Raw genomic sequence first — 22482 nt, forward strand, 5'->3', positions numbered from 1 at the left:
GTTTTAATAGTGCAGGAAACAAGAATATGAAAAGGCTGCATATTCTGTACCTGACTAAACCAGTATTTTGATACATATTGTTAAACCATTCTGGAAAAAAAAGACAAACGTACATAAATAAGAGTCAAGCCTTAGCTTAGCAGTAAAGGTTTCATACAACTTTTTTGTGACTAAGTGTCTGGTGAAGAATTTAGAGATCTAAGAAGATACAGAGTTTTTCCATTTCTTACCTGACTAAATCACTGGGCTTTTTAAAGCTTTTGGGGCAGTAAGTGCAACAGTTAGCGTATTTAGGCTCTGCTTCCAGTTCTGCCTGCTTATCTTTGATCTCACTAATTCTGTCTTTCTCTGCAGCAGACTGAACAAGAACTTTTTCTGAGACGGTGGCACTTTCTCGAGGCCTAATCTTTGCCAGTTCTGCTGTTTCTTCTTCTGTGAAAGTTATTACTCCAGGACGAGATTTTCTTGAAGTTCTTTCAGAGTTTTCTTCGTCATCTTCAACACACGTAACTATCAAAAAGATACATATACATACCTGTTTAGCCTAATCTGTCAACTGAAAATATGAAAATAAAGGGTGGCCAAGAAACACATGACCACTGGGTGGCCTTTAAAGTCTGTGGCCTGAGCTTGGACTTAAATCTCAGAGATCTAACTAGATGTTCGTATTTATTTTAAATAAAGCTAGATTTTTAGCTCCTATTTTTACAACAATTAAATACAGGTATAAGTTATTTGAGACAAAAAAAATCCCTTTTAGTGGCACATTAAAGTAACTATGGAACACAGTACTCTGACTACACTGGACAGGCTCCTGGCAAGCTGATTTCTTTAAACAATTTAGACAAAAAAGTACTTTCAGTGGCTCAGGACATTACCCATGCTTGATGGTTAATTTATAGCATTACTGTTACAGCATTCACGTAATCCACTGAAACATTTGTACTTGTTACGTAGTAAGTACGGTAAGAGTAAAAAATGAAATTACCTCCCCCTCCTGTTTCTGTAGCTGCTGCTACAGCTGAGGAGACTGCCTGATGTTTTTTCATATGTTTTTTGCAGTGAACAGTTGTTCGAAAACTTTCATCACAGAATGGGCACTTGTAAGGCTTCATGCTCATGTGAGTTGCCATGTGCCTTGTAAGGCTGCCATTAGTTGTGAAGGACGTATTGCAAATGCTACAGCTGAATGCTTTTACTCCTTAAAATAACAGAAACAAGTAAGTAGCATGCAGTTCTTCTAAGTTTATGTGTACAAGTTTGGGTATTGTAAACCTTTTGAGTTAAGGAAATGCAGAGCTGGTATACTCTGTTACCTGTATGAGTCTTTTCATGTGACTTAAGAACTCCTGATGAAACAAAGCCACGGCCACATAGTTGGCATTTATAAGGCTTCTCACCAGTATGTGATCGTACATGTTGTTTCAAATGGCTGGATTTCTTAAAACCCTTGTTGCAATATTCACATCTATTAAAAGAAAATTATTTTCATTAGTTATGTGTAGTTAGTAGCAATTAGAAATTCAGGAAAATCTTTGACTGATCCTAGAAGTATAACAAACCTATATGAACGCCTGCTTTGATCTTCATTGTCCTCAAGAAAATGAGGCCGCTGGGAATGCAATTCAAGTTCTTCTTGTGATGACTGATCTTGTATCAACCGAGTAGTCTAGAAATCAAAGCCTCAAGTAAATTTCAGCAACACAATATTGAAACAAAGCCACACAAGTAGATAAGGAAAAACACGGTATTTGTAGTCAATACAAATAATCGAAGCAATGCCAGAAATCTACTCTTTCACAAGGTCATGTCAAGAAATTGAGTGCAATACAATAATACCTCACTCTTTCCAAGTGAGAAGGAAAGTAGCAAAACTTGCACCTACTAAACCAGAATAAACAGATGAGGTGTACTCACATCTCCCTACCAATCTAGAAAAAAGTCTCAAATCTCCTAGATTTTCTAATGTTTGAAGGGTTAAACTTAACACTAAAGCAGCCATTTTAAACAGCATGAGCCCCAGACCAAGTACAAAATACACAGTGATGCTGACAGTTCTTGGCTACTTTCTGAACAGGTTTTTCCTTTAAGCAACAGCTACAGACAAATCCTCCAGAACAATAGCATGTTGTAACGTTTAAAGAAAAACTCCGAAGGCTGAATTTACTCCAACGTTTCCAGACACTAAAACCTAGCTCCCTGACTGGCATTTGCCTTTGCAAAATAACATAAAAGGACTATAATTCACGCAGCTCAGTATCAGTATGGTAAAGACACTCCCCACTACTAGAGATGGTCTTCACACTAGATACTGTTAGCATAATAAAAAGTACTATTTAAACTGTGTTTTTTTTTTTTATAAGTAACTAAACTTTTACAAATTCAACAAGATGAGAACTATGAAAGGACACTCTACACTGCAATATGCAAGCTCCATGAATGATAACTATATATTTATAGTGTTCTTTTTATTGCTTAATCACATCTTATAAATATAAGAATTAGGAAAGAATATAGTGCAATAATACAAGATTGTTTTATAACATTAAGTCACATGAAAAGACTCATACAGGTTCCTTAGCTTCAGGCTTACAATTTTACTTCATAGCATTATATCCTTTTAAATGCCTAGAGCACCAAAACATACAAACCTTTTCATGAAACACATAGCCACGTCACTTACACACCACCCCCTCCCTTTTTTCCCTAGCTGCTCAAAGAAAAAAATGCAATCAAGAAAAGAAATAATGAAACTTTCCCTATTTGTCAGTGTACAAAATCATTTATTAAAGAACTCAAGAAAATCATCACTGAAAACAATGGATTCTGCCGTCTAGCAGTACTTACTACGTTAATAGTGTCTGTATTTGGAACTTGAAGAAGGGTTGGTGGATGGTAACTCGTTGAAAGAGCCTGAGATTCAAGTGTGCTTGAATCCTGCAGCTGCTGTACAGCTGGAAATTGAGTCTGTTGATTGTAGCTGTCATTCACTGTAAAACCTGTCAGAAATTAAAAGTCACAAAACCAGAAAACACACTGAATGGGACTCAATAACACTTTTTTTTTTTAAAGACTACCTTCAAAAGAGATTAAGTAGTATTACTATATGGTAACACTCATTTTATTTATACTCTTCACTGCTGAGTGGCAAAAGACATGTTTCTGGGATCTACATAATATGCATAATTGGGTTACTTACCATTAGCTGGAATTCTATTGGACAATCTCCTCCACAGAAAAACACTGTTTGAAGTTTCTTCAAGGTGCCACAATTACCTTAGAGCCATTGAAATTTTGAATTTCTTGTATGTAAGCATGCATGTGTCAAACAGGTTGACCCATCTCCCTTTATCCATGTTGATACCACGCTCCCTTAACTACACTGGAAGCCGATCACAAGGATGCAAAGCTCAGTGGGGAGGATGGCGGGTGAGTGGAGGAGATGACCCAATAGGAGAACTCCAGTTTCTGATAAAGTAACCCCATTTTCTCCTACTTTGGATCTCCTCCACATATTCCCACTCTTTAGATAATAGTAAAGTATGGCCTCTCAAAGGCAAACTGCAAAGTAAAAATAAACACATTTTTAATTCACATTTCCAGTATGAAGACCTGAATTTTTTATTCGGTTTTGTTCTTCTAAAATATTAGATCTTAATCGATTCCTTTTCTAAATGAATGAACAAACTGATAGTATCACTGACTCAAAGCCAGGAAAATATAACTCAGATTTCAATTTTCTTTATGCTGTTAGAGATGCCCTTTTATCAACCCTTCCAAACCTTAAGACTTCTAATATTAAATAAAATAAAATTGGTGTTACATTGGAAGAAATGAAACCACAAGTATGCGTAATTAATAAGGGCAGCAATTTTATTATTTCTGTGCAGTTTGCCTTCAGTGGACAAAAAGGGTGAAGATTATGAAAACAGGGTAAGAAACAAAAACCCATCAGATGATCACAGCATCAGAGGCCAAAAAAGCAATGCTTAGAGAATGTTTTGAATTACGTTTATCAAACACTGGGATGAGTTAAGTATAAGCAGAAATTTTCCCAAGAGATTTTTTCACAGCATAAGAATACTATCATCAATATAGGAAGAAAATAAAACTAGTTATGTGCTACCATTTACATCATAGAATGAAAAGTCACAAATGTAAACAACTCTTGAGAGCATTATTAGTCACGTGGTAATTCAGCATAAAACCTAATGCCACAACTTGTGGCTTAGATTTTCTCGTAGAACTACCAAGATTACAAGAAAAAAAAGATTCAACAAGCTGAACCTTGCACCTAAATTACTCTTAATTAAATGACAAAAAAAGCGTAGCCTGAAAAACAGCCATGCAAAGCTTTATGGTCTTCCAAGGGACGCTAATTGCTGTTTAGAAATATATTTTAAAAGCTCTGTTATGGAAATATGGTATTCCCATTACATATGATGAGAATACACACACAAAAATAAGCTTCAAGAAACTGAGAAACTAAAGTGATGCCACTTCCACGCCCTACATACAAAAATGGACATAACTACCAAATGTTAAAAAAAATTCTTCGATTAGTAACTGATTTTACTAAGAAGGAAAAAGGCAAAAATAAAATGCTACTATGCCATCACCTATTTCATTTTACAATGTTTTAATAAAAGCAATTACAGACATTCTGAAAAGTTTCCCAGAAAGAATCCTGGAACAGAGTGCTCGGGAAGAAAAGTTCTGAATTTAGATGTATTTTGAGACAAAATGAAGAAAGAAATACTACTTCTGAAAGTAGTTCTAGAATAAATATAGCAATAAGCTATAAAAAGAACAGAAGTGATGCATCACTATGTTGCTCAACAACTAGGTCAAAGGTCAATTTCCACTCGATATTTTAAAAAGATCTGACAACTCTGAGTACATTAAAGACATTTGCCTCTACCATACTATTTTCACAGAACAAGGTTAAACAAAAAAATAAGTAAATGAGATAGACTGTGTCTGAGTAAGACAAAGTTCATAGCCTTTAATTTCTGTTCTTGCTTTCCGTCACTACCATTTCCCAGAAACTTCTGTTCTTTTGCCAAGCAAAGAATAGAAAACAACTTAAGGTTCATATAATAAAGGGAGTCTCTTAACTACGAAGTATTCTAAACTTGGATCAGCCTTATGTTCAGTAGAAGTATTCATTTGCAATGTTCATTTCCTCTTGACTTTATAACATCAACCAACCTACTGATTGATACTGAAATCCATTTACTACTGGAGACACGACTTGACATGAGAATCAGAAACCTACCGTATAATAGTTCATAGCACATACAGTGTCTTAGTTTGTAATAACAACCTCGTGTCTTTCTTTTCCAAACCGATAGGTCATTCGAACTCTAAATTACAAATGCATCTACATGCACATGTTTATCACTGCAGAGATCCACAACTAGCAATCAAATGTTCTGGAGGTTTGTTTTCTAGGCAACTTTTGGAATCACCTGAACAGTATTTATTAGAATCAATGTGTAAATAGTTACTGAAAGACTAGGAGTTTCAAGTCTTAGGATTGCTAATCAACTTCTTAAGAAAGCAAAACAGTAGTCCGGTGGCAAGGGTATATTCATGTAGGCAACAGAGTAATAGTATTTGGAATTCTTGTAGTATTTCAAAAACACTTCCACCATCTCCACTAATTGAATTATTAACATTCAACCATGCTTATAGAGATATTTTAAAGGAAGAAAGGGTGACATAATCTATATGAAAACATGTTTGGTGACAGATGATGTTCAACAACCTAAAGACATGTTCTGATAAAGGATCCGTTTGGTTGTTCTGACCTCACTGAAAAGTCTGCAAATGAAGATGCCTGAATACGTAGAATTACAAAGAACACTGGAAGTGCTTTTACTATCTTCAAAACTAGCTAGAAGGAATACCAGATTATGACACAGAAGCACCCTCAAAAGATACGAGCTTCTTAGCAAGTCTGAACATATGAAGAAGAAAATCTATCTGAACAAACCAGAAATTCTGTTTGTAGTAGTAATTAACATTTATACTACTAAAATGTATTACAAACAAACCTGAAAGAAAAAAAAAACAAATTCTAACAGGTCTGTGCAGACGTAGAAATCAGCCTCATTTGGATGAAATGCAAAAATTTCCTTTCTCAAAAAATTTTTAAAAACTTACAGAACATTTTCTAAAAGTGTTGATGTTCTGTTAGTAAACAATGACCCAAAATATTTTAACAAGAATACAGCCTACAAATATCAAGGAAAAAAAAGACACAAGGTCTTGAGCTTGAATGCTCTGCCTAGCTGATAGGAAAAAGAAATTAGGAGCATGAAGCACAGATGCAGACATAGGGAGAGGGTCGACCAATTTAACGCATGCATCCGCGCAAATGCTTACCTACCTGAAATTCAAAAATTTTGTAGGGCTCCAGGATCTTCAAGGAAACTTCAAAGAGTAGGGAATCTGTGGATGAGATTCCAAGTAGAATAGGAGACATCTTATACAAAAGAGCCTTAAATAAAACCACACTTCTTCTGATTCTCCTGTACATTTTATAACATACTGATGATCAGCCTAGATTTCTGGTGAAAGAATTGTTTTGTAGGATCTAGAAGCGTCTTTTTTTTCCCCCTCCCCTGAAAAGAGGGCTCAGTATTTAACATTCACTTAATAGAGAAAATAACATACTAGAAACTGAAGTCTAATTAAAGTCCAATTAAAAGTAACAAAACAAGGTCTGCATATTGGATTTTTAAGTTCAAAAGAGCTGTAAAAATCCAAACAAAAAACATCATCACACTGAAAGTAACACTGAAGGTGAAAAGGTTGTGTTTTTATTCCGCATTCTCTTTTAGTTCATCTGGAAAAATTTAAGAGGTAACTAATGAAAGTAATCTACAGGGTTTTAATAAGACCTGGTTCAGTCTTACTTAATAAAGGTGGAGACTAATTTCTTTTCCCAGTGACATACAAAGCAGCATAACCTAGAGAATTAAAATTGACAAGAAATTACACTACTTCTTCACACTGTCACGCAATTTAGCGGTTGTAACATTTTTACAAAAAGCACTCTACAATTAATCAGGGAATGAAATTAAGAATATAGAAGTTTAATCAGATGGGATACCAATTGCTGATTACCAGCTAAAGTTCTTTGCTATGAGTCAGAAACAAGGAGGAAGAGACCAACCAAAACAAATAAAAAAATTCAATGTAACATCACACCCAAACCCAACCATACAAGAACTAGTAACATCGTATCAAGCAACAATTCAAGGAAGACAGCAGTGAAGAGCAAAGGAAAACTATCTTCTTCATTCTCTGCAGGCTACAAAAGCACCTCTTATGCCTATTTTAAAGTTAGAATAAAAAAAGCTTCCAAGTGTTTATGAACTTAAATTTGTTACCTATGTAGGTTTATAAAATATAAAGAAAACCACTGTCATTAAATGAAACAATGATTTTTACACAGTAATATATCACTAATCTCAACAGCTACTCAATCAAATCATAGACCCTGTTTCTGATCATCTCAAGTTAGTAGCAGGTACATTTAGATGGGGAAGTTGTGTGGACTGCCTACTATCACAGCAATTACCAACACAATCAAGGAAAGACTATAAAATGCATGACTACGAGCCCCATACTCTAATGGCTAATCATCAGCTCATAAAAGCAAAATCTGATTAAAGTATTCTATATATTCTGCCAAATATAGTTTCAAAACTGTAATTTAAGAAAATGCTTTGGCAAGTAATCTGCCTTGCTGCTATGTTGATTGTGGATGCTAAAATTTAAGATGTTTTTTGATACCTATGCCGTAAAACCAAATTTATAAAGATCACCTTCAAAACCTTTATAAAAGCTTTATTTATTACTAACCTTGTGATAAGCCCTGTTGATCAAATGACTGCTGTGTTATAGCTTGTTGCTCAAACTGAGCGATGTTTTCTTGTAAGGTATGCTGGGATGTCACAAATCTATCTGAAATGGGGGAGATGAAAAAAATATATGTATCAAGAAAAGATGGAATTAATTGAATAATTCGGTTATTCCTGAAAAATTGTATTTTAGTCATTTGAATTTTTCCCATATTAAAAACAAACAAACAAAAAACATTAGCTGAATAGCTATTTAAATCTTTAATTGTAGGCTCTTGTACTTACTATGAAAAAAAAAAAAGTAAGTAAAATACTTCGTTCTATCATCACTAACAGAATAAATTGACCAAGCATTTTGTATGTTCCGACCTCAAATCACAGGTATTACTTCCTAAGCAGACTATACAGCAGTGCTTTTTATTAAAAATAGAGGTAAAAAAGTTTTTGGCTGTGTTATTTTCAATATATTTAGCAGGTTTGTTTGTGATACATATGAATGTGTAAAGTTTTATGAACAGCTTTATATTTTTAACAGTACGCCTAAAAACTAATGAATAAAATTGTATAATATGCTAAGTGGTGAGCTTTTTACTCCATGTACTTTTCTAGTCGTCTTGAAACCAAAATCATTTGAATTTTGGAAGAAACTGACCTCATTATAAACCTCATCATGTTTCAAATACTCACCCTCATCTTGCTCTAAAGGCTGATCAGCCAGTTGCTGTTCTAGAGCTGTTTCTTCTGTGCCTACTACTGGCTGCTGGTCTAACTCTAAAATAGCCTGCTGATCTGTTGCAACAGCTTCTGACTGCTGAAGCTCATCGCTTTCAATCTCCACTTGCATCTGTGTAGAAACATGAATGCTCTGCTGATCTACTGTAGAGTCATCTATTGAAGCAGACTGCTGATGCTGCTGAAGTTGCTGTGCAAGTTCATACCTGCAAATAAAGGCAAGTTTTTTTTGTGGCTTTAGACAGACACTATGTCAATATTTTTTTTATTATTATACAGCATAATTTACTATGCCTACAGAGCAAGCTAAGTATTTGCTACCCAGAAACAAATATCCTTATTCAATTATTAGCCTTTAATACTGAGCAAAGCTGCCTTTTGAAGTATCTTTAAGAAAAGACTACTGAAATACATTGAAGGATTCGCATAAAAATTGTAAACATACCTATGAGTCTTCATGTGTTTTTTACAGTTTAGTGATGTTTTGAATGTTTTTTGACAATATGGACACATATATGGTCGAAGGTCATTATGGATTCCCATATGTCGCCTAAGGCTACCACCAGTAGTGAAGGCCCCGTTGCATATAAGACACTTAAAAGCTTTCAATCCAGTGTGGGTTCTAATATGTGCTTTCAGAACTCCCGCTGATACAAAACCTCTTCCACACTGAGAGCACTTAAACGGCTTTTCACCAGTATGTGACCTTTTTAAGAGAAAGGAGAAGATTTGTGTTTGATTCCAAAAGGTAGTATAGAATAAATTTTCAAAAGAGTAAAATAAAGAAAACAAAAGCAACTGCTACATGGATGAAAGAGGCCTAAGTTAACAAAGCTTGGATATTATAGCTTCAATAAATTGCACGTCCTGCACGTCATCATTGGCAGGGCCAGAAGCAATATTGTCTTCACAGTTCTCACCACATTCTGCATTCCAGCCATCTTTTCTGGTCAGGCTTTGCCTGAATTAAGCCATTTGGGTTGAACTGAATGTAATCTTTAGACTAAGATAATATTATTCACATGCAGTTTGCTCATTTTAGCTGAAACTATGTCCACATAAATTCAGAGAAAAATATATTATTCTGCACGTATTAACTGCTACTCTGGCAAGTTCTTAATAAAAACCTTGGATACCTTTGACTGAATTTCAGTAATAAAGAGGGCTTTTCTGTCTCTAATACATCTTTCACGATTCACTAACAACTAAGTTTTAAGTAACTACAGTCTGCAGCCAATTTTCTAGAAGTTAACTTTTGGGAACAGAACTATATCCATCCTGGAAACTCCCAGAAAAAGAACAGTATAACTAGTACTTCAGACTGCTATGTGAAAACAGTATTCAGAAGTGGGGAAAGTCCCTCACCTATACTAACACTATCTCCTGCTCAACAAATCCTTCCTTCCAGAGACGTTAGAGTTTCCCTTTAGGACTCCACTGGGATGTAATACAGACTGAATGACAAGTTAGGAAATGGAGCAGAGTGAAATGACAATTTTTAAGGTTACAACTGTAATTTCTGAGGAGTGAGAGCTAGGAAGACAGTGTGAATGCTAGAAAATGGAAGATAAAAGAATCAGGATTTAATAAAATAACCAGATGGAACTGGGGAAAGTTATGATTATAGTACTCAGAAGTCTTAGACAACCAAACCAGTATCAACAGTAAAGAACACAGATCTACATATCTAGATAGATAGATAGATAAACATATCTAAATTTCAATTAGAGAAAGTATGAAAGCCATGTAGAGCTCACATTGCAGATGTAAGCAGATCACCACCTGCTTGCATGGAATCTTTACTTAGGTCATAGTAGTCATGACTTCCCCCCACCCCCCGTGTCTTCTCTTCCAATAATTTGGCCCATAAACCGTTGTCAGAGCTTGGAGCAACCTGATCTAACTTTGAAGGTAGCTCTTTCGATAACAAGGTTATAGTAGTTACCTCCACTGGTGCCCTTCAGACCTCTTTTTTTTTTTTTTTTCCTATAACTCCACGGCTTTATGGTTTTAACAACTGCCTAAATTTTTAGGTTCATTACATAAAAAACAAATTAAACAATGCAAGGCTGAATTCCTTTTCAAATAGTTGCAGCTACATACAAAACAGATGATTTGGAATACCCTTTTACAAAATTATTACAAGAACTTACATGCAATGTTTGCAATTTTCTATATACCATTTAGGAAAAAAGAATTCTAGTGTTAATGAACTGCACAGTAAACACAACCACTGCTACAACTGTACATGGGCACAAATTAGTTCAAAATCTCCTTCAGCATTACCAGAAAAATTAGTTACTAGTTCACTACATAAAGACAATTAAAACAACAAAAAGAAGCCTTTTCAGTGACCAATATGTGAATTCCACACTTTTCCATAAAGCTTGTTATTCCATATGTTTCCTTTCTCCTTCATATTTATTTTACCTGATATGTTGTTTAAGATGACAAGATTTTTTATAGGCTCGATGGCAATAAAAACACTTATACGGTCTGTCTGCATCATTCACAAAATTGTTGTTAAAATAATTTTGGAAGAACTGGCTATTCCTTGGGATCGGCTGGATAAGACCTGCACATAAAAACACAAAGGAAAAAATAATTGATAAAGATACTCCAAAGCTGCAGTAATCTGGAAAGCTAGTATTTGAAAAAAAATAAAAAACTTACAACTAGACTTTTGGTATGAAAGAATATTAGAAAATTAGCACATTTTCAGCACCTATTTGAGATTATAGATTCATCTACTTCACATTATACATACTGTATCATGCATGCTATTTTAATGTTTTTTTTAATCCAGAGATCAACCTCATTACATTAAGCCTCACATATATCAAAAAGAAAAATCAATTTTAAAGAAAGTCAACCGTTATGAATTCACTGCCAATTAGACACTTTGTTCTTCCTACCTCCCCTGTTACCCACATAACATTTAATGTACCCACATATATATTACATGACATATTTAATATGTATCTTGTATGAAAGTTAGTTTGCCATGACATATAACAGCCTTACTTAAACAATATAAAATCCACTTTAAAGTATTTTATTTTTATATGATCTACTTTGCCTAATCAGCATGCTTGCTAGTTTTCTAGGTAACTCCAAATATTTATTGGGGAAAAAAAATAATCAAAGATGGCTTAATTAAACAAAGGCTCTTCACACACTGTACTCTGAAGCCAGTTAAGCGTAGTTCTGGAAAATCACATAAGAGTTTCTGCTACTAAACATCCAACTGCTAATAGAAGAGTCTCTGTATCAGAAGCAGTCAACATAAGGCCATCATTCCAAACACTGTAACAGAATGGGAACAGTAGCAGAGCTCTCAGGTAAACAAGCTCACTGTCATTCACACATCTGAATGCAAAAGTACTCATCACAACAGTAGTATGAAATACTGATGAATGATGCAGTTTCAATAAAGCAGCAAAAGATACCTTTATGATACTAAACAATCACCTAAAAAGCCCTTCATGCTATTTTTTCCTTCTTCAAACTGCTTAGTCTAACCCTGTATTTCATATTCAGAAAGGGAAGTCCAATGGGTTTCTGCTGACTTCTAAATATATTTGAAAAGGGTAGAAGGTAAGAAAAGGAAAACTTTCTACTTTTTGATGAGAGGTTGCAGCAACATCAGGGAGAGATTAGGTTTATCGGGCTGTGACTTGCATAAGTGTATGTACATATATGTTGTGTATATTTCTATAGGTGCATATGTGAACCAAAATTTCCTTTATGTTCCCCAACTAAGTCTAGGAAGAATAACTTCTCCCTGAAAAATTCTTCTGACATTCTTCTGCAATAGTAATGAGAATCATACAATATGTTGGAAGGGACCCACAAGATCCCTGAGTCCAACTCTTAGCTCCACACAGGACTACCTAAAAGTCAGACCATGTTGTCCAAACACTTCTTGCACTCCAGCAGGCTTGGTGCCATGACCACATCCCTCGGGAGCCTGTCCTAGTGCCTGACCATCTCCTTAGTGAGGAACCTTTTCCTAACACCCAGCCTGACCCTCCCCTGTCCCAGCTCCATGCCGTTCCCTCAGGTCCTGTCGCTGTCCCCAGAGAGCAGAGCTCAGCGCCTGCCCCTCCGCTCCCCTCATGAGGAAGCTGCAGGCGACCATGAGGCCTCCCCTCAGCTTGCTCTGCTCTGGGCTTTTATAGTATTTCTTTTATTGTTAATATTACTTTCATCTCTTTGCCTACTGCAATTTCACTGCAGAGATCTTAATTTTATTGTAGTGCTTTTTTCTTTAAAATCAAGAAAAATGACTGTACCTGTTCCTGGGTTCATTCAAGAAAGAAAGGTGGTAGAACCTGAGTATCTGAAGCTGTCAGATTAAGTCTTGCTGCTACTCTTTGAAAATTTACGTCTTATAACAGACACCAAATAAACAATTACTCCCACATACAGTAGTTCTTGGAAGCAATGAAAACAAGTGGATTTTAAAAGATTTTAAGATAAATATATGACCAATTTCTACTATATAATGCTGATTATACCATAGACAAGGCAGGAGTTAGCAGACTGTTGAATCAAACAACAATGGAGAGTAAATAACTTGCCCACTACATTGACCTCTAATGGACAACATATCTTGATTGAGCTGTGAGACAACTCACCTTGTTCCAAAAAGTGGTTTTACATAATGATGTAACAATTGTTCTACAACAGAATTAAAATAACTATATAGTATGTTCAAATACTATTCTGCCCTTTCTTGAAATATCACTAATTTAGCTGAGGTCACAATTATACCAAATGCACTAAAATCATGTAACACTGACTTATTTAATACATATAATTAGAATAAACGCGATCAACTCAAGAAAAATCTAAGACTGTATGCCACCTTTTCTATATCAAATGTCTTATAGTAGTTAAACTAAAGTCCAAATAACATTAGGTAAAATTGCATACACTTATTTATAAGGCTTATACAACTTCTCTGTAAATAGAAGACTTATTAATTCAGAAATCACAGAAGAGTTTCAAGCAAACTATGAAACACAGTGCTTCTCCGAAAGTGTATTAGTTTATCTGATGACTAATCTCAGAAGTACATTTTTCTGAGTAAGGTCTAATGGTGTTTGCTTGATTAAACTGTGACCTTTGTTTTCCAGTGAAATCCAAATTTCATGTTTTCAAGCAAACGCGGACTTACTCACTCTTTACCTAAATCAGTGATGAGTATGGGCTCTTGCAAAGGGATGTCTGGTACAGGGACACTTGTTTTTCCTACTCGAACTTTTGCAGGTTTACGTTGATGTCGCAGCTTTCTTAGTTCGGTGTGTTTAAAATGTGAAGCTATATGAGTTTTCCGGTGGCCTGATGTTCTAAATTTTTTGTCACAGTGAGGACAAGCAAAAGGCCTAACACCTGCAAAAGATAAAAAAAAATAGTTTCTGATTTTATTTCTACTTCCCCAGAAATGTTATTTTGGTATACACGTTTTTTTCTGCATTTTCTGTTTTGTTTTCTATCCAGGTATTCACTGTTAAATATGTTTTCAGAGAAGATCAATAAAATCCAATCAACAGTAAATATAAAATTGCCAAATTACTAAATGGTTATAACAGGAAAAAGACAGCAATTTTCAAAAGGTGCCAGAATCTATCAAAAAATTGCAGATACCAGGTCAGAGAAAAGTGAGAAAAAAAGAATCAGCGAACAAATGATACCTAATAGTACCAAAAAGATGAACATTTTAACAGTTTCAAGAAATTCTGACTCTGTCTCTGAAATATCAACAGTGTTAGATGACAGCCAAATAAGCATGCCAATGGGAATTTTTAAAGGACAACTATCTCACTGCAGAATCTGGTAGTATTTTGAACAGGAATATTCAGTTCTGGACATGTGCTCTCCTTGGAATGCATACTGGAGAACTTAGTAGGTTACAGAGACAGGCAAAGCTGATGAACATTCAACTTTTGTTCAAGGGGTAATCTCAGACTTACAGAACTAGAAAACATGACTAGGTGCCACAAAGAAAATCACAGTGGAAAATACGTGCAAGAAATAAGAATGAACTGCTGCTCTTCACAATACAGTAACTCAGAAACTACTGGGCAGAATACCGAACACAACAGAAGTTACTTCACTTAACATATAGTTCAACATTTGAATTCATAATGGTCTATCTGGCAGTAAGTTCACATGGATTCAAAATCAATTAGCTAAGTTCCTGAAACAAAAATTGACTGTGTTGCTTAACATAATGGTGTGGCCTGCTTCATAAAACCCTCAGCTCCAAAAGATTAGTGGAAACTGGTTGTACACTGCTAAGGAGCATTACCGTAGCCTTCTCTTCAACAGAGACAGCACAGAGGGCTAGATGAGCCTTTAACTTAACCCTGAAAGCCCTAACCTGATACGCAGAGAAAGAAGCAAATGTCCATCTCTGATAGGAGTTCCATGAACATGGAATTACCTAGTTTTCAAGCCAACTTTGAAGAGGTTGTATCTCTGCAGATGAATACAACGCTGACATTTCAATGGACTAAAGGTGTTAGACTATAAAACACTGAACACCAAATGCACATACCCAACAAATAATACAGGAAAAGAACTTTGCTACAAACATTTTGATGGAAGTCAGCAAGAAACCATATATTGCAGAATTAAAATATATAAACAGAAGTGAAAGAGTTTCATGCTTATGAGTATCTGGCTGAAAGCTTATTTACCAGTACAAACAAAGAATGAAAAAGTAGAAAATGACAAAGTAGTCCATCAAGAGTGGAAAATTCATTTTAATCTATGCAGAAGACAGAAGCTGAGCCACAGATCTTGAAGCTATCATAGATGATGTAAACAATAAAGACCAAATGAGAAGAGTTTTAGGGTATGCAACACAAGATATTTAAAACAGGTACGTTGGTGAAAACACCATGCAACACCTTGCTGCAGAAGATAAAATAGAAAGTAAACAAATAATCCTGAGAGATACAATGAAATTATTGAAGAGTGTAAAGAAGGGGAAATAAAAGATACAGAGTAGATAAGGTTACTGTGAATACGTAAAATTAGAACTCAAAGTCTAAGTGTATGATTCTCTAGAAAGCATAATCAAATACATTCATAAATTGATATTAAAAAGGAACAACAGCTGACTCATCATCAGAAAACTAAATGTCCACAGCTTTTCTATAAGCCCAAAGTTTCAAAGCCAGGAAACACTAGAGAGCTAAGACAGAAATTTTAAGTTCATCATTTAAGATGCTGAAAGAGATTTATTCTATGGTACATATCAATAGCATGATAGACACACCTATAATTAAGCACTTCACATTGTATGTATTTGTTTGAAGCCTCACCCACATTATCAAAAACACAACAGCATTTTTTGAGACCTACCTGTATGTAGACGAATGTGAACTTTTAAACTCCCTGAGGTGGAAAAGCATTTCATACAAAATTGGCACTTGAAAGCTTTAATGCCAGTATGTGTTTTTATGTGTGCTGTGAGAGTACTCTTAACGGCAAATGCGCGGAAACACTGGGGACACTTGAATGGCTTCTCATGGGTATGAATGCGAATGTGGCGCACTAAATCACTTGGTTTTTTAAATTCTTTAGAGCAGTATGGACAAACATGCCACCTTATTCCATTTTCTTCACGTATAGAACCTGAAATAAGAAACAAAACCAAATTGATTTTTTTGAAGTATTTTAAGAGTTTTGTTCTATAAGTTCCACTATATTGACACCATTATAGTAAGTAATCAAAAAGAACACAAACACACTGCAGATGCCACTACAACACACTCTGTAGACAATTAACATCTCAATCAGATGCATTCTACTTCACAAAAGTAGTGACGGGCTGGAAAGACAAACAAAATCCTGTTGAAATTCAAAGATTTTAATGCTGCTGAAAAGGAAGAAAGAAAAATGAAGCTAAGAAATGTCTGATTTCACAGAGTAACAAGAAACAGTGCAGCTTGAATGCCACTTCAAATGTAGGTATAATGCAGTATAACGTACCTGTTACCACATCTAAAACAAAATTGTTTAGCAGTAAATATAACTCCTCAACCATAACCACACCTACAAATTATTTTAAGTACTAAATACTTAAGTATGTCACTGGAGAGGGTACTTTATATGGCACTCTCTTATCCATATTCAAGAAAGCTATGAATCCCTCACAGTTCTCATCTAAGGACCCTTTCAGGCTCAAAGTACACTGTTCTCCGTTTATCTCTATCTCTAGTTCAATTTATGATACAGATACAGCTGCAACACAAGACGTGAACAACTGAAAGGAAAGTTACAGGTGTGTTTTCAAGTAATATCATTGGTCCAAATGCAACCCGTATAAAGGCAGAGCTGTTCAGCAGATACGCTGGAATTTCACATCAGCCCAGTAGAGCCTGTACTGTTGTGACCATAAATTTACAGCTCAATCACTAGTTTCAGATTACAGACTTAGACATGCAACATCAGTGATGATCTGTATGAGGCAACGGCACTGTACTTGTGCCCCTGTGAGGCCTCACTTCCAAATGAGGAAAATGATAGCTTGCAAGAACCCTCTGCTGTGGGACACACCATGAAATCCCAATCCTCCTCAAAGAAGAATGATGGGAGAAACAGTGAAGATTTCTATTTTCTGCCCTTTTCCAAAAACTCCACTGATATAAATCCAGAAGCTTTAATAGTATAACTTCAGTTATTGCTACTCCGTAAGGTTTTTAGTACAAAATCTATAAATTGCATTGATCATAGCTTATGCAAATATTGTATTTTAGATAAAAAGTCCACATCTATAACTGATCTGCAATGTTTTAGGAAATTCCTTTAAGTTATCAACATCCGCCAAAATACTGTAGTCTTTACAGCACAAAAAGTAGCAAACAGTGGCAACATTACCAGGTAAAAATGGTGATTTTTTCTTAATAACCTTTTTTTCTTTTTTATCCAGTTTATCTGTACTCTCTTGCTCCTTATCTTGATCTGCATTATTAGAGTCAGTCTGATGATTTGAGATAGTCTGGACATCTGGGTTCTGATCCTGGGTCCCAGGAGTCTTAGCTTGGCTGCAGTCAGTAGAATGCGCAGAGACAGGAATTGAAGACAACCCACTGTTCTCTAAAGCTTGCTAGAAGAGAACAAATCTTTTAGACTAGGAAAGAAGCGTTCTCCAGCTGCACCAACTTTTGTCAGACTTTTACATTTAGAAGATGTAATGCAAATATAATTAAAGGACTTACCTTTTAGAAAAGTGCCAATTGTCTCTATAGAATCAAACATTTGCCAGAAATACACAACTATGTCTTACACCTACTACATAACAGAATAGTTTCCTGTAAAGAGTCAATCAAAAGAGCCCATCAGCTTAGGGAGAAGCCATAGATGGTATAATCAAAAAAAGAATGCTACATCAAAGACAGACATGGAAAAGCTCAAAAGTCTCTGTTAATGTATCATTGATAACCCTCTGACTGAGGTACGAGCAAATGCACCCATTTCACATACACCTGAAGGGACTGAAGTGGAGGCTCTTTCATGGATACTATTGTGTATGAGAAGATTCTGGATCAAAGACCTCAAACACATTTCAGTAAGACTGCAGATCACTGGAAAGAAAACATTTTTATTTTGTACAATATCTTTAGGGTATTAAATGCTCATACTTCCCATGTGTTGTTTTTTTTTGTTTTGTTTTGTTTTTTTTTTAATAGCTATCAATAGTTATATTTTGTATTATAATTTGCTGCAGCTACACACAACCTTCCAGACATTAAGAAACACAGCACAGGTAGCATGGTGAACCTGCACAGAGCTGCATGTAATGTTCAGGTCTCCCCAAAAAATTCAAGTGGTTTTTAAAAGGTTAGAAATAAGGAATAGCTTAAAGGTTAGCAGGCTACCACCAATGCTAAAGAAAACACTTTCTGCCCTGTTCCATCCTGTTTGTCTTTAACGCAGTGGAGGGTGCAAAAAAGGCATAGATAGTTGAACTACTGCCCTACAGCTCTTCCATACTTCTCAGCATTTCCTATTGCCAATACCAAGGACAGAATAATGGGTTAGACAAAACAACGCAGGAAGGAATTTGCACAGATGAGAAAAATTCAGAATAGCCCATATTAATTAGATCACGATAAATGCCCAGAGACATTCTCATTTTTCCCTCTTAAATATGGCTACACTTTAAGAGTCATAACTCAAGGGCATATCAAAATCTGCTTCTAGGCAACAGACAAAAAAAAGTCAAAGGGTAAAATGTCCATGAATGAATGTGTACGCTCACAGCTTTCCTCTAGGCCATGTAATCAATCTTTGTAACCTTCCTTTTGTAACATTATATAAAACGGTATCCTGGCACGTTCCATTCCTGTTCATTAGATCTTTACAATTCTCTCTTGACTGATAAGTCATTTCAAAATACAGGAGGATTGCTGTCATTGAAAATACTGAAACTAAACTGTACTAAAATAAAAACAACTAGAAAAACCATTGAAATGTAAAGATGTTTTCACACACAGCTCTTACCTGTAAAATATCTCTATTGATCCCCACAGCAATGCTGAGCTGCTGACCAGGTTGTTGAGGCTGGTTATTTTCTACAGGACCTGGTTCTGATAACTCAAGGAGCTGCTGGATGACATCGGTTACAGCCTGTTGTCCCTGATTAGCAGTAGCTGAAGCCACCTGGTTTTCTGTCTGCTGAAGAAGCGGAGACCGGAAATGTGTGGCCTGAAATATACAGCAGTATATTTAAAGGAAGATGAAATGCATATATGAACTTACCTATTAGGCTCCCTTATCTGAAACATCTGTTAACTGTCCACTACAAGGACTTTTATAAGACTAGTTCACACAGATCTGTCACTTAAGGTCTTCTCACTCCCTTTTTTGGAGTTCTTCTCAAGATGCATAAGTGTAAGCTTAAATCTTGAATTACGTTTGTAGCAATTACTGAACCTTCAACCAGTTTTACAAAACGCAGGAATCAGTTACTGAATTCCACATGTATAGGCCACATGAAAAGTACAAAACAAATACAGGACACTGACATGGTTATTTCTTTGTAATTCATGTTTAACTAAACCAAGTCCTTTAGAAAAAAATACTAGTTGAGATTTTTGTATTAAATAATTAGTGTTGTTACAGTGAAACCCTTCACAACAAGCTACTAACTTGTTTACCTCCAACTTTTAATCTTCTAAATCTCTGAGCTTTAAACGGAACTATTTATACCCTGAAAGTTTAAATATACATGGAGCTGTGTTCCAATATTCAAAAAAAATCTTAGTCTAGAAATCATTTTTTTTCAGTTCCAGTTTGATAACTGTATCCTTAAGCTACCTTAGTAACAAATGAAGAAAAAAAGATTTAAAAATCTTGGTATTTCTTTTTAGAATCATAAAGGCATTCAGTTCTCTTTTGTTTATGGACTTCTTGAGACACACTGCACAAGTATACCATTATTGAAACAAATGCTTTTAATCATTTTACTGCAAAAAATAAATATGTATTCATACATAGTGGTTGGCCCTGTAATTCTGTTTCTTGGAACACACTGGATATTTGCTTTTAATATTTCCCTTCCCCAAAAGTAATCACTTCCAGGCAAAAATGCATATACAAAACACTATATTCTTTAGATCATTTTTGACAAAGAACAATCTCAGCCTTCATGCATGTAATATTTCTTTCAATCTGAAAACTCCCCAAGATTTTCTTTATATTGACACATTACACAGGACAGTTAAAGTGACACTGTCACCATACATGAGAATGGTTCCAAAGAAATGTATGAAGAAAAATCATCTTGATTCCAATTTCCAATTGAGTTCTGAGAATTTCATGAAGTATTCTTAACGTCTTTGCATGAGACAATATAAAATTAACCCTTCTCTCATTTTTCTTGCAAGCGTTACTCTGTTGCTTGCAATTTTTTTTTTTTTTATCATTAGTTCATCTTTTTTCACCTCACCAGTAGGACAGATGGAAAAACTTTTCAGATTCCAATTTAAAAAAAAAAATTATAAGCATTTCAGTAAGTATTTTACAAAAAATAAGACACATTATATGACATTTTCACTGCAACAAACAGGAACTGAATCAAAGCGTGTTGTTAAGGACCGTAACAGCTCTTTGAAAAGACTGCTCTTTTTCATGAAACAGAATGCAGGGAAGCCTAGACAAAAATTCTCCCAGGTTTTAACACAAGAAAAAAAATTGCTAAGGAAGGAATTAGCTCAACATCATCTTCAAAATTACATGCATTTACCCATCGTGTTCACGTATTAAACAGCAGTTTACATATAGTCTCACAGAGGTTATCTTTTTTGAAAAATACATACGTAAGTATGCATATGAGGTTTGTTACCATTAAGCTGACCTGTTCATTATGAAAAGTTTCAGAGATCTCTTTCTAGGTACCCCTTAGAATATTTAAATATATAATTTTAAAACTAGCATAGAAAATGAAGTATTATATCACTACTTTGTGATTCCACATTTGTTCAATTAGAATAGTGAACCTTGTGATCACAGGCTTTCTGATCTGGCTGTGTAACTAACACAGACTGCACCGCTAAGTCAATTATTCCCTCAAGTGAAGTAACTGTACAGAATAGTCTTTTTTTGAATTAAGTAATTTATTATGGTAACTTTCTATAGCTAACAAACTTCAATGAGTTGCTCCAACAGTGTATTATCCACACTACAATTCCCTACGTCATTTTACAGTGTTAATTTATCTAGTTTCAACCCTCAAGTCTTTTTTCCCCTCTCTTTTTAATACAGAGATTATAGATTTCTCCCTTTTCTGCAAAACAGAATACCAAGTCATCATTAAATATTTCATCTGATGGGCAAAATAGATACAGCTCCTTGAATCTCTTTGATAACAAAACACATCATATAGTTCAACAATTTTGATGGGTGATTCTTCGTGTATCTTTCAATACAGATCATGAATAGTGGACATAATAAACGGACAAATGGTAAAAGCAAGAATTGCCAGAATGAAACACAGAGTGCATATAAGCTTTTCACTTTCACGTAAAGATTCTTCTCAAAATGAAAAGACCAAATTGATCTTTGCAGGCAAGGAAAATTTCGCTTTTTGCTGACATATCAATTATAACCTTTTCAATCCCTATTATTATGAATAAAATGTCTGTCCTTTTGAATTTGGCCCATTTTTCTGGGCCAAACTGCCCAGATGTGCCCAGATTGCATATCTGATGGCATGGGAACAAGCATGTCTTACAATAAGGAATGAGACTTTGAAAGCATGTAAGAAAATTGCTTTTGATTCATTTTTGTACTGAAGGTGGTGCCATACGCTCCTTTTCCTCAAAATCCCCATATATGTTACAATATATAGTTATTAGTTTAAAAATAGAAGGTACCCTAGCAAGGGGAAAGAATTCAAGTTTCTTCTCTGCTAGACTACAAAGTCAGACTTCCCTTTGCTTGATTTCCTAGATTCCCCACATATAAGGTGAAGCTGATTTTGCCAAGTTGCACACAAACTGCCTGGGCACCCAGCAGCTACCAAGGCATTCTCTTGAGAAGACACTAGTTTGAAGAGCCTGAGGCTAAGGGTGGAATTGGAGATGGTTCTCTCACTTGCAAGGAAAGACTATCAGACACTGCTTTGAAGAAGGTGGGAATGGGGACCCATTGCTCCCAGCTGGCACCTACCACCAGGGAAGAACCAGCACTCTGCATCAAGTAGAGGGAACTGTGTCAGGGTGTCCCCTAGCCTAATTTCTACATTCAGATTCAACCTAATAAAATAGGCAGAACTACCCTCTTGACTCAAAATTTGACAAAAAGGTCATCAGCTCCTCTTTGGAACATGCTTTGTTGGAAAGCATTTGAAAATAAT

At 35.3% G+C, this 22482-nt stretch overlaps 1 protein-coding gene across 5 annotated transcripts in view; it reads right to left on the bottom strand.

The window, feature by feature from the left end:
• ZNF236 (zinc finger protein 236) overlaps positions 1-22482 on the bottom strand; it is a 70146-nt gene that overhangs the window by 20504 nt on the left and 27160 nt on the right. For 3 of the 5 annotated variants that reach the window (XM_035318125.1, XM_035318126.1, XM_035318127.1), the window contains exons 9-21: positions 19128-19331; positions 17502-17730; positions 15984-16256; positions 13800-14003; positions 11037-11181; positions 9052-9312; positions 8562-8812; positions 7876-7977; positions 2848-2999; positions 1563-1669; positions 1317-1468; positions 989-1201; positions 231-510 (exon numbers count right to left, since the gene is read on the bottom strand). In XM_035318125.1, coding sequence (XP_035174016.1) covers positions 231-510; positions 989-1201; positions 1317-1468; positions 1563-1669; positions 2848-2999; positions 7876-7977; positions 8562-8812; positions 9052-9312; positions 11037-11181; positions 13800-14003; positions 15984-16256; positions 17502-17730; positions 19128-19331 — 2573 coding nt within the window. The remainder of the gene's footprint in view (positions 1-230; positions 511-988; positions 1202-1316; positions 1469-1562; positions 1670-2847; positions 3000-7875; positions 7978-8561; positions 8813-9051; positions 9313-11036; positions 11182-13799; positions 14004-15983; positions 16257-17501; positions 17731-19127; positions 19332-22482) is intronic. The other 2 variants (XM_035318130.1, XM_035318129.1) reach the window with 2 other exon arrangements.

This window comes from Oxyura jamaicensis, chromosome 2 (assembly GCF_011077185.1).
Source record: "Oxyura jamaicensis isolate SHBP4307 breed ruddy duck chromosome 2, BPBGC_Ojam_1.0, whole genome shotgun sequence".
NCBI lineage: Eukaryota > Metazoa > Chordata > Aves > Anseriformes > Anatidae > Oxyura > Oxyura jamaicensis.